The sequence below is a fragment of the Saccopteryx bilineata genome, chromosome 6 (genome assembly GCF_036850765.1).
Source record: "Saccopteryx bilineata isolate mSacBil1 chromosome 6, mSacBil1_pri_phased_curated, whole genome shotgun sequence".
NCBI lineage: Eukaryota > Metazoa > Chordata > Mammalia > Chiroptera > Emballonuridae > Saccopteryx > Saccopteryx bilineata.
The window spans coordinates 191,111,918-191,124,939 of NC_089495.1; the positions used below are offsets into that span (position 1 = coordinate 191,111,918).

At 53.2% G+C, this 13,022-nt stretch overlaps 1 protein-coding gene across 1 annotated transcript in view; it reads right to left on the bottom strand.

The window, feature by feature from the left end:
* Window positions 1–4,665: 4,665 nt before the first annotated feature.
* BCAS4 (breast carcinoma amplified sequence 4) overlaps window positions 4,666–13,022 on the bottom strand; it is a 50,698-nt gene continuing 42,341 nt past the window's right edge. Inside the window, 1 exon segment of the mRNA XM_066236938.1 lies at window positions 4,666–5,194. Coding sequence (XP_066093035.1) covers window positions 5,072–5,194 — 123 coding nt within the window. The 3' untranslated portion in view covers window positions 4,666–5,071.

A 13,022-nucleotide genomic window follows, 5' to 3' on the forward strand; every position in this document is an offset into this window, starting at 1 on the left:
CACATAGGAGAATTACCCATTTGCTTCTCCACCCCCACCCCCTCCTTCCTCTCTGTCTCTCTCTTCCCCTCCCGCAGCCAAGGCTCCATTGGAGCAAAGATGGTCCAGGCGCTGGGGATGGCTCCTTGGCCTCTGCCCCAGGCACTAGAGTGGCTCTGGTCGCAGCAGAGCGACGCCCGGAGGGGCAGAGCATCACCCCCTGGTGGGCAGAGCATCGCCCCTGGTGGGCGTGCCGGGTGGATTCCGGTCGGGCGCATGTGGGAGTCTGTCTGTCTGACTGTCTCTCCCCGTTTCCGGCTTCAGAAAAATACAGAAAAAAATAAAATAAATAAATAAAAGCCCTTCACATTTTCTGCAAAATGCCTGTGCATCTCCTTTGCCCATTGTTCTATTTTTTCCTCTTGTTTATCTGTAGGAGCTGTTTATATATTAGGGAGATGAGCTCTCTATGAGCTGCAAATATATTTTCCCTGTTTGTCATTTGTCTTTTGAATTTGCTTAGAATTTTGTTTTATGATTTAAAAAAAATATTTATTGAATTTACAGAGAGAAGAAAGGGAGGTGGGGACTGAGAAGTATCAACTCATAGTTGCTTTACTTTATTTGTTCATTGATTGCTTGTCATATGTGCCTTGACTGGGCAAGTCCAGGGTCTTGAACCAGTGACCTCAGTGTTCCAGGTAGATGTTCCATCCACTGCACCACCACAGGCCAGGCTTGTTATTTATTTTTTTCTTTTTTTAAATTATTATTTTTTATTTATTCGTTTCAGAGGGGAGAGAGAGAGAGAGAGAGAAAGGGGGGAGGAGCAGGAAGCATCAACTCCCATATGTGCCTTGACCAGGCAAGCCCAGGGTTTTGAACAGGTGACCTCAGTGTTCCAGGTAGATGTTCCATCTACTGCGCCACCAAAGGTCAGCAGGCTTGTTATTTTTAAAAAAGGTTTTACTTACTGATTTTAGAGAAAGGAAAGAGAAGGTGGTGGGCGGGGGGGAGCAGGAAGCATCAACTCGTAGTAGTTGATTCTTCTCCTATGTGCCTTGACTGGGCAAGCCCAGGGTTTAGAATCAGTGACCTCAGTATTCTATGTTGACGCTTTATCCACTGTGCCACCACAGGTCAGGCTTGTGGTTTTTAAAAAATTTATTGATTTTAGAGAGAGATGAAAGGGGGAAGGAGGGAAGGAGGGAGAGAGAGAGAGGGAGAAACATGAATTTGATGTTCCACTTATTTATACATTCATTGGTTGATTCTTGTATGTGCCCTGACTGGGGATTGAACTTACTGCCTTGGCACATTGGGACAATGCTCTAACCAACTGAGCTATCTGGCCAGGGCTAGGATTTCTTTTTTCAGTTGAGTTTTCTGTTTATTTTTTGCCATTCAGAGGATAGATACATATGCAATTTCATCTAGCTTTTAATGCCTTCTGGATTTTGTATTATTCTGTGAATGTTTCTGCCTCCTCATAAATTAATTTTTATACATTTAGCTCCTCTTTAATCCACTTGGAATTTTGGAACTGTTCCTGGCATAAAGAGTGAGGTATGAAACTCACTTTTTCACCAGATGGTTACCCAGTTGTTTCTTTTTTTTTTTTTTTTTTTTTTTTTTTTTTTTTTAAATATTTTTTTTTTTTACTTTATTTATTTATTTTTAGAGAGGAGAGAGACAGAGAGGGAGAGAGAGGAGAGAGAGACAGAGAGAGAGAAGGGGGGAGGAGCTGGAAGCATCAACTCCCATAGGTGCCTTGACCAGGCAAGCCCAGGGTTTTGAACCGGCGACCTCAGCATTTCCAGGTCGACGCTTTATCCACTGCGCCACCACAGGTCAGGCCCCAGTTGTTTCAACATGAAAACAATTTAAAAACGGTTCAGGGCAAAGCACACATTTCTGTCAATCCCGGGGGCCACCATCTTGAAACCTCTTGCTTTGACAGACATGCAATGCTGTGGGGAGGTGACAGGCTGAAGGCCTTTCTCCCGGCGTCCCTGTCTAACAAGAGCCGCAACAGAAAGTAAAAGATCGCCCTTTCCTAGGCTGCAAAGTGACCCTTGCAACGGGCTTGGGGACCTGCTCAAGTCAGTACTTGAAGCTTTCATTTACTTGACAGGAGGAAGTTGGGCACTTGTGTTGAAGGGGACGCCTGTCAGGTCACCTGGCACAAGGACAGGGCCTCCAGAATTCTAGTAGCTTGAAGGAACCGAGGTTGGGGATTCCTGGTAGGCTGTGTCTGGCCTTCCATCCCCCACGTGTCCCCAAGTGTCCCTAGCAGTTCGTTGTTTGGCACTGCAACCCCCAGGGAACTTGGGAATGGCTGATCCCAGTTCATTAGCCACCATTTTCTCATAGCTGTCCTCATTCAACCTCACTGACTTGGAAGGGGGCGTAAAAGAATCCAGGGACAGCCTGACCTGTGGTGGCGCAGTGGATAAAGCCTCGACCTGGAACGCTGAGGTTGCTGGTTTGAAACCCTGGGCTTGCCTAGTCAAGGCACATATGGGAGTTGATGCTTCCTGTTCCTCACCCTCTTCTCTCTCTCTCTTCTCTGAAATGAATAAATAAAATAAAAATAATAAAAAAAAAGAATCCAGGGACAGCAAAACCTGGAGAGAGCTAGCTGGACTTCTGGCAGCTGTCACTCGTGACTTGCTCTTCCTCTGAAATGTAAGGGCTGTTCCTGAGTCACTGCTGTTGAGGCCCTCGATTGCCACTGGTGCAACCAAGAAACACAGCACACAGCCCTGCCCCCACCTGCAGGTGCCATTACTCACTGCATTTTACTGAGGAGGAAGCTGGGCTCAGAGAGGGTAGGCAACTAGTCTAGGGTCACACAGCTGAGGCAGGCAGGGGATGATGGCTGACCTCAGAGCCTATAAGCTCTTAGCCTCAGTCCTGTGGGTCTCTATTTTAGGGCACTCAAGTTGCTGAGGCTTGATCACATGACACTGCCTTTCACCCCTTCCTGGCCCGTGGTTCAGGCTCTGGAAGAAGAGAGGAGCCTCGGCCTCTGCAGCAATCAACATATACTTGGCCATCTAGAGACTGGTGTCCTCACTGCTTGTCTAAAAAATTAACTTCCCATCGAATCCATTGTCTTTCTGAGCAGACTGGGGAACAGTGAGTAGCTAAGCTTCCTTCATTAAAAACAGTCCCGATCAATACGATCCAGCCGTGAGAATTAACGATCCGCACCTACTCAGGGACACCCCCCAGGCACAGTGCCAGCTGGGGAGCCAGACGCAGAGACAACCACTATATCCACTCTCCAGTTGCCCTCCCGCCCATGGGGGCCAGGAGCCTGCAACACCGTCTGCACTGTTAGCTGTCAGGCCAGGGGCCCAGGGGCAGGGAGCACTAGGGGCTTCTCATGCTGACCACGTTTGTTACTGCATCTGGGACGGGTCAACAGATGCGTTCGGTTTGTGAAGCCTCAGTGAACCATACACATCAGTGTACCTTTCTGTATGTAAATTAGACTGCTATAATTTAAATTAATTCATAAAATGTTTAATTAAAAATTATACAAGTTAGCCTGACCGGTGGTGGTGCAATGGATAGACTGTTGATCTGGTACACTGAGGTCCCAGAGTCAAAACCTGAGGTCTCCAGCTTGAGTGCAGGGTCACCGGATTGAGCGTGGGATCATAGACAAGACCCCATGGTCGCTGGCTTAAGCTCAAAGATTGCTGGCTTGAGCAAGGTGTCACAGGCTTGGCTGGAGCCCCTGGGTCAAAGCAATCAATGAACAACTACAGTGAGGCAACTACTGGTTGATGCTTCTCATCTCCCTTTCTCTCTCTCTCTCTCTCTCTCTCTTTCTCAAAAAAAAAAAAAATTATACAAGTTTACAAAAGTCATCTCCACAAAAAAATATCAGCTCTTCTTAAGCCAAGGGGTCCACCTTTATCTTTTAATCCCAAAAATTATCCTAAAATTGGCAAGACTAAATTTTTTCCTTTGCTGCTATCTTGCCTGATTCATTAAGTTAGATTTTCTTGAAATTCTAGTGCGGGTCTGCAGTTCAGACACATGTACGTGTGTGTGTGTATGTGTGTGTGTGTGTTTGTGTGTGTGTGTACGTGTGTGTGTACGTGTGTGTGTGTGTGTTTGTGTGTGTGTGTGTGTGTGTGTTCTCTTGGTTCTGTGAGGGATTCCAGAAAAACTAGAAATATTCATTACTAAAGTGTGGAATCAGGACTTTCAAGATAATAGCAGGGAACTCACCTGTATGACGAGAAATTAATGCAAACACACCTTTGAAGATCAGGGAAGTACTAAAGACCTCTGCATGTCATGTCTGCTGGGGATCTTCTTTATTTAAAATTTTTTTTATTATTGATTTGAGAGAGAGAAACATTGATTTGTTGTTCCACTTATTTATGCATTCATTGGTTGATTCTTGTAAGTGCCCTGACCAGCAATTGAACCTGCAACCTTGGTATATGGACGATGCTCTAACCAACTGGGCCATCCGGCCAGGGCCCTGCAATCGATCTGAAGGCCCGAGCTGCACCCCTGGCAGGTGCAGGCCAAGGGCTTTTTCAGGGGATTTCAGGGGCAGGCTTGCCCAAGTGACAGGGGCCGCCTTAGAGGAAACATTTACAGGGTAAAAGGAAACTGATTACCCTTCCCTTGACCCCATTCCCACACCCAGACTACATGTGACCTCTTGACACCTTTATTGACATGATTCCCACACCAGTGGAGTTTGCAGCCAAACCAACAACAGTGCCGGACCTGGAACCACACAGCCCGCTGGGACTGCGTCGGTCCCCCGTGATACCTGGGCAAAGCCCTGCACACAGAGAGTCCCTGCTGTCCCTTAGGCATGGTGGCTCATCAGAACTGACCACCAGCCACTGATGGAAAATGCCTTGTTCAGCTCCTCCCTGACGCACTGCCACAGACACGTTCCACCACTCCTCCATACTCCATGGTGTCACAGGAAGCGAGGGAGGAAATTCAGCAAACAGATCATCAATAGCAATAAAAACAGAAGAAACCCAAGTGACTGTACACAGAGAGAGAGGTTCACTTCCCAGTGTTCCCAGTGGCAGGACCGTGATGCTCACAGACGGTGACGGCAGCCGAGGGTCTGGGCCGCTGCCGCCCCGGCGTCCGCAGGGAAATAGTCCGCGGTCCTGTACAACGTGGGCAGCTCGAACGTCGGGGGCGCCGGCGTAGACAGTTTCTGGAACGACAGAAATGGGACGCCCTATCAGCCATGTGACTCCACTTGTTTCAGGACCCAAGACTCCATGGTGCTTTGGCAGCTCTGCCTGGGAGAGCTAAAGCCAGCGCAGCACGTGAGGGAAGGGCCCTGACACCGCGCACCTGGGCACAGGAAGCTCTGCAGTGTCCCCAGGAGCCGGGCGCAGCAGCCCACCCACTCAGTCCCCACTCAGCCCACCTGGAGGATGTTGGGGACCCCAGCCTTTGCCACCCCGTCCCCTTCTCTCCCGGCGCCTTCCTGGGCTGTGCCCTACCCCCACAGATTGGACACAAGTCCTCCAATAGCCACTGGGAAATAGCCACGGCATACGTCTCACGGCCTGGGGGAAGCGATGGGGGGTAACCCGCAGCTTTACAATCTCCTCACCCCGTTTCTCCTGAGAAGTGGCACACCGGCCAGTGTCATACAGAAAACACAACATTCAAGTGAATAATGTCAGTTCAAAGACCAGCTCACTCGTCCTGACACATGGGTTGGGGGCCAAAGAGCATCTGTGATGCTGAAAAGACGAGTGTAGGGCCCAGGCAAGGGGAGGGGCCCATGTGGGTCCCCAAAGGCCGGTGACCAGGCCAGGCCAGAGCCAGTGTCCCGGCCTGGCTGAGTGGCCTCTCCTGGGGCTGCCAGGCCTCATCCGGATCCCGTTCTTCTTGAAATGGTTCTACCAACAAAGACGGGGCTTTTGCCTCCTCCCTCAGGAGGACAGACTTCCAAAAAAAGGAGGAAAATCAACCTAATTGTGAAGGAATCAAGAAGAACTGGTCAGAAGAGACTTTTAGCAGATTTAGATAGAATGGTGTGTTGAGATCCAGCGAGATCTGATACAAGAAAGGGTGACATCTTCCTCATGGTGGAGGGGAACATCATGGCTGTATTCAGAAAGCAGGGAAAGCAGATACAGGAAGAGTGAGCCCAGCCAAGGGCACCGTGGGTCACGAGAGAGCTGCCGCGTGTACACTCAGAAAGGAAGTTCTCCCGAGGAACCCACAGGAGCTCGCAGAACAAGCCAGGGCGGCGGGAAGAAAGGCTGTGAGGGCTGGTGGCTCCACCCCGGCCCTGGAGCACGCCCCCGACACCATCTCCACAGCGTGCAGAAGAGTGGGAGAGTGACTCACGCTGGCTGGAGAACTGGACGGATATCCACCAGGAAGGGATGGCCCATGATGAGCCAGGGGCCTGGAATGTGGCCTCTTCAGCCCCAAACGCAGCTCTAGGGCGTGGGTGGGTATGTGCTCTTTCTGCCTGTCCAGCCTCCACTTCCGGTTCTGGTATGGGCATCCTGATTTTCCTGGGGATCACTTGCACCAGTGCCCCAGCCCACCCTACAGCAAAAGGAGGGGTGAGAGGCCTGACTCCCCCCCCCCCAGCAGTGGTTGGTCCAGGGGTGAGCATGTGACCCAAGCTGGGCCAATGAGAAGCAGCTTTGGGACTTCTGCTATTGGGATGGGGATGTTCCCACCTCCACCCAGGTTGCTGTAAGGGTGGGTCATAAGCCTGAGGACCACTTCTGCCATCACACTAGGGGACCTCCCTGATAAGGATCCCAACACAGGGAAGCAGAGTTGGGAGACAGAGCAACACAGAGATCTGATAATATAATTTGAGCACCGGAATCCAATTCTGCCTGAGGCTAGAGTGCCCCCCCCCCCCCCCGACTGTTCCTGTTCCTGAGCCACGGGATTCTCCTTGCGAAAGCCAAGCCGACCTGGGTTGTTGTCACTTGCAACCAAGGGTTCTGCTTAAAACAAGTAATAAACCCACAGTAGTGCCAGCGAGCGCCTGGAAACCAGTTATTGAATCAGCAGGTGAGGGCCCATCTGTGAGGCTGAAAATAGCCCGACACCCCAGATGCTGTGGGAGAACAGGCCATTCCCCGCAGGCCAGGCCCCAGCACAGAAACCCAGATGCTGTGGAAACCCAGCCATCACACCCATTTTCCTCCCAGCAACCTGCAATGAACGGGCCCCTCCCCATCTCAGAGGCCACAGGCACCCGGGGACCACGGGGCCGGGGTCCACTCAGGCACATCACCCCATAGGGCTCTTGCCACTGACTCCACTGCCTGAGGACAGAGCAGCAAACCTGAACCCTTGAGAGCCCCTCAGGGGACTTCAGAAATCTCCACCTCCTACCCTCAATCTACAGCTGCTCCTAAAGTCCCTTCTAGGGGCGGCCAGGTAAACAAGGGTCGCCCAGCTGGGGTTCACGCCCAGCCCGCAGGCAGGAATGTTCTGCCAGCCTGGGATGAGACCTGAGCCCAGAGGCCTGGAAACCTGACAATGCAGCAGGTCCAGGGCTCAGCCACGCCCCCTACCTCCCAGTCACCCTTAGTCCCCTCCCCCAGCTCAGAGCCCACTGTCATCCTTAGCAACAGGGACCTCTGGGGCGCGGGACCTGGCCCACACCCCCATCTTCCTCACTTCCACCCTGGGCGCCCGGGGTTCCCAAACACGCAGCCCACACACCAGAGGCACATGTGCTCATGGTTATTTAAAATGGAATTAACTGCAAACATTTCCCAGGAAACCAGACTGCCAGCTTCTCTTGGAAAATCAGATGACCTGGTCACTCAGGGCCTGCAGTCCATTGGGGCCCCAGGTAGCCGAGCCGAGCAGAGCTGTCCTGAGGGCCACAGGCCCCACAGGACCACCTCACCATTGCCACAGCCTGCTGCTTCTGGCCGATGCCTCACTTGGTGCCCCCTGCAATCTGCACCCGCAAGCAGCTCCTTTTCTGGCTGGTGCAGCATGTTTTTCCAGAAATCCCCCACAGCCCCTTGTAAGCCCTGGCCCCTGTATCTCCCTCCCAGGAAACCCCAATTGCACAGCCCTGATCTTGGCTGCTATCTGTTCAGGTCAAGGTCAGCAAACTAGTTCTGTGAAGGGCCAGATAGTAAGTATTTCAAGCTTTGCAAGCCCTGCAGTCTCTGTCACAACTACTCAACTCTGCCCATGTAGCACAAAAGCAGCCACAGACAATATGTAAACGAATGGGCATAACTGTGTGCCTATAAAACTTTACTGACAAAGACGGTGGCAGGCCAGACTAGGCCTCAGGCAGTAGTTTGCCCCTGAATTAAATGTCTTCCTAAATACAACAAGAACAACAAACTCTTCCCTGTACCTCTCACATAACTGGGCACTGAGTGACAGGTGAGCAGACATAGGCTGCAGGACTCGGGGCCAGGCCTGCCTTGCTGACTGTCCCCAGGCCTGAGTGGTATTGGGCCATCACTGCCGCTCCAGCCTGTCCTGGCTCAAACAGCATCCTTGACCTTTCTTTAAGGAAGCAGGCCACACTGCTGTCCCACTCACGGGCCAGTTCTGAGGTCCCACAGGGTGGCCCCAGGGGGTCTGAGGCCCCAGGCCAACCACGTGCAGGAGCTCCAGTGCCCAGAGGCCCCATCCTCATCCCAGGTCACCAGGCACCTCCGAAAAAAGAGCTACACCTCCTGTGGCCTCAGGTTACATACACGGTCTCAACCCTCACAGCGCTCACTCCCTTCAGACTGGGGTTTCTCATCCTCTTGACCTTCACTTTCCCCTTTGTAAAATGGGGATAAGACTAGCAATGTCACGGAGTCCTGCCTGGAACACAGCAGTGATGCTGGAGGCACTGCAGCCTCTTTGGAACCATGAGGACAGAGGCCACATGCTAAGAATGGCAGAGCAGCAGTCAGGCGAAGCCTGAGCCCCTGTCCACTTCCTGGAGAAGGTCCATGAGCTCAACTGGCCGCCTCAGGACTTCCTGTCACATGAGGAAAAACACAAAGCCGGTTTGGTCAAACTACTTCAGTCTTGTTTTTGTCACCCCGATGCATACAGACCGACCGTCAGGTGCTGCTACTCCTCTCATCCTCACTCCAGTTCAGAGCAAGCTGCCCGTGGTCACACAGATGGTAAATGGGTGGAGCCAGGACTCAAACTCAGGTTTAGATAATGAAACGGAATGCTCACCAAAGAAAGTGAAAACTACTACATATAAAAGCAAGCAGACAGAAGACACAAATCTCAAAATAATTCCAAATAGTGTATGTGTATTACCCCCTCCAAGAGCTGAATTTTAACTAACTGCCCCCCCTACCCCACCCCGTGAATGGGGGCTGCGCTTGGTGACTTGCTTCCAAAGCACAGGGTATGGGAGGGCGGTGGGGAGAAGCCACCGCCCAGGGGAGACCAGCTGGGTGGTCAAGGTTTCACCAACGCAATGTCGGGTGGACAGCATGTCCCCTGGACATGATGGGATGAGAAGGGCACTTGACCTCTATGCTCTTCCTCCTCCTGAAAACCTACAGCCCCAGTCCAACCGTGAGAAAAACATCAGATCAGCCCTAACTGAGGTACACTGCATAAAACACCTAACCAATATTCCTCAAAACTGTCACGGTCATCCGAACCAAGGAAAGTCTGAGACGCTGTCAGAGACCAGAGGTGGCAGGAGACAGGGTGACTAGATTTACTACGGTTGGTATGCTGAATCCAGTCTGAAACAGAAAAGGATGTTAGAGAAAAACCAGTGGAATCTGAATCCGTGGTGGAGTTAATAACAATGTATCCAGGTTTGCAGTGAACAGTAAAATGAGATGTCAACGGGGAAGCTGGGTATATGGGACCTCTCTGTGCTATCATAACTACTCGTCTCTAATTCTAAAATAAGAACATTTGGAGGGAAGAAAAGCAAACAGAAGTGGCAGCCCCAGCTGCCTGCACAGGCCACACCCCACCACTCCCAATTCGACCACCATGACAATGAGGAGTGAGCACTTCCTGGGCGCCCAGCCCGTGATGGACCCGGCAGGCCATGGCCCCTTCATCCTCACAGCCACCGAGAGGTGCAGGTGGCCACAACCCCGTTTTGCGGAAAAGGAAACTGAGGCTCAGAGAGGCACTTGCCCAAGGTCGCCCAGCTGGGAACTGGCAGAGCTGAATTTGAGGCCAGGCCCACTGTGCTCCAGGATCTGCGCTGCCCCAGCATTGAGCCAGGACAAGGTGGCCCCGGGGCTGAGCTCTCGTCCAGGACCCAGGATGTCCCTTCAGCACCAGCTTTCCAACCTGGGACCCTCAGGAGTCCCCTATTTCAGCATCCTCAGAGATCGTCAACGGGTGGCCTTTGGTTAGCATCTGGCCCACAGACATGATGGGTTTGGCTCATGCAAATTTAAAAATGAGTTAGCTGCCAACATGTAAGAACTGGGATGTTTCAAACAAATACTGAGTTCCTATTTCTCTTGAACAACAGAGTTCTCCGGCCACACTGGGCCCCCATTCCTGCAGGCGCAGCGAGCTGGCCCCTCTAGACAGAGCGCGTGCTGTCCGGTTTGCCACCGCCTCCACCGGCCTGACTCCCTCGTCCACTCCGCCTGCAGGCATCTGAGCTGATGGTGGCTCCAGGCTCACATCACTCGGCTCAGATGAGTCTCCGTGGGCTGCTGTACCCACAGACGGGTCCTCGGGTGCTCACAGAGCCTGAGAGGCAGGTTCTGTGATGGGGCCCATTTCATAGAGCAGAAAGAAGGCTCAGAGAAGACAGGGAAGGTTGTACCTAGGGCCGCACAGCTGGTAAAAGAGCTGGGTCTCAAACCGGCTCTTCTGAGACCCTGGCATGACCTTCCCCCTTGGTCCCCACCTCCCAGTCAGTGCCTGGCTCTGCTGTGTCTGCCGGGGTGGGTGTCAAACTCCCAGAATGCTCTGCCGGCTGTGAGCACAGCCCTCCCATTTCTGTAAGCAGCCCCTGCGTGTCCCATCCTGCCTGCAGGACTGGGCCGGCCAGCTTCACAGTGCCTGCACAGGTCACACAGATGAACCCCCTGCCCTCAGAACCCTCCTGCACAGCCAGGCCCCCCGCCCCGGCCTCGACCAGCCTGGTGACCGCAGCAGCTGGCGGCCATGGGAAGCTGAGGCCCTGGTGACAGAGGAACAGGGCCGGGGGCTCCCGGAGTGAGAAGCCCCTGCCCAGGAGGACCCCAGCAGCAGGGACAAACTGGTGCAATCTCGTTATAGGTAACGCTGACCCTAGGAGCAGCTCTAGAAAGTTCCTGGATCCCCAAGGATTCTGCTTTTAGCTGGAGGAAAAGCGTTAGCATGGAAACGAGCAGAGGAGGAGCCCTCAGAAGTTCTGCCAAGATGCAGGCTTCCCCATCCAAACTGACACACCCGCCGAGAGGAGACAGGACAGCCAGGAGGGGGAGGCAAGTCATGGGCCTTCTGGAGCCAGTCCCTCTGGGGCCCCAGCTGCTAACCCAGAGCCCCTGCCTCGGCCCCTCCTCCCTGCCAGCTGCCTTTGCACCCCACCTCCGGGAGGGGGACCTGACTCCCCTCCTTCAGTTGATGGTTTGCTCTGCAGTTATCGCGTCTGAACACCGAGGCACCTGGGCTTTGCCTCTCATCATGGCACTGGTTGCAACTGTCTGATTACAGACAAGGTATAAACGCACATATATGAGTATTAACAGAGCACCTGTGTAGCCCAGAGACCCATATCTGCACAGGCAGGTGTCGCAAGCCCTTCACAAACGAGGAAACTGAGGCATTCAGGGGTTGAGTAACTTAGTGTGGGCCCAACTGCTAACTAGAACCTCTGTCTACCCAGGTTGTCCCAACCGGACACCTGGGGGTCACCCTTGACCCCCACCCAATGCAATATCCGACTCACCCTCAATCCCGTCTGAAAATTCTCCCCAATCCCTGTCCCCATGGCCACTGCCACCTGTCTGCTCCCCCCCCCTCCCTTCTCCACAGGGCAGCCTGAGCGACTGTCCTAAGAAACCAACCTGATCCTCCACTACGTCCCTCATTGTACTGAGAACCACATCTGACTCCTAGACATGATCACCAGGCCACCACCACGGCCACCGACGGGCAGGCCAGAGCCAGACCCCAGGCGTGGCCCAGAGGGCCTCCGCTGGCCTGGACTTCCCTACCAGCTGGGTTGCTTCTATTTGTTTGTTTTGTCCTCACAGTTTTGTACGGAATGCCATCTCTCTAAAAGCAGAGTTCAAGCTTCTCTTTAAAAATCAGAAGCCCCGGCACATGGCAGAGTGACGAGTTGGCGCTGAGCAGTGACTGTCTCGACTGAGGGGACATGTGCTCTCGCCTCGTAGTCCCCAGCCGTGTGACTCATTTCTGCCACCTGCCTGACCCCTTAGAGTTGGGGGTTTCTGACCCCAGACAGACGTGATCTGACCTGACTTGTAAACTTGGTCCTCCATCACTCGAGACCCTCCAGCCTGGGGCCTGGACCGCACTGGGGACTGTCATGACCTGGGACCTTTGCACCTGCTATCCCCCCCTCTAGGCATTTCTGCCAGGTCTTCCTTCCTTCAGACCTTCCTAGGGGGGTCCCCAATCACGTGTCCCCCTCCCTCCTTCACTGCAGCTCCGTGGGGTGTTCTGTTCACCTTTTCCTTGGTTACTATCTGTTTCCCCACCAAGCTGAGTTCCCTGGGGGCAGGGACCACGTCGGCGCTCAGGGCCAGCTCCAGCAGCAACCTGAGCCTGGCGCACAGGGGACATTCAGGCCCTAAGAAATGGGTGGACTGGAATGTGTCAACCGCTGATGCAGACAGGAAGGGCTTAGACTGGCCTCTCGCCAAGTCAGGCCCAGCAGCCCAAGACCAATGATGACAGTGTCTCCAGACACGGACATTGGCAGGGGCCTGTTCTGGGGTCATTGGGTGGTTCAACACTGGTGTCCCTACCCTGGCCAGGTCTGTGACCCACTACTGGACACAAGAGGTCACATTAAAAAGAAAGCACTCGCTAAAAGCAATGCTCTTCCCTGGATGGGGCCC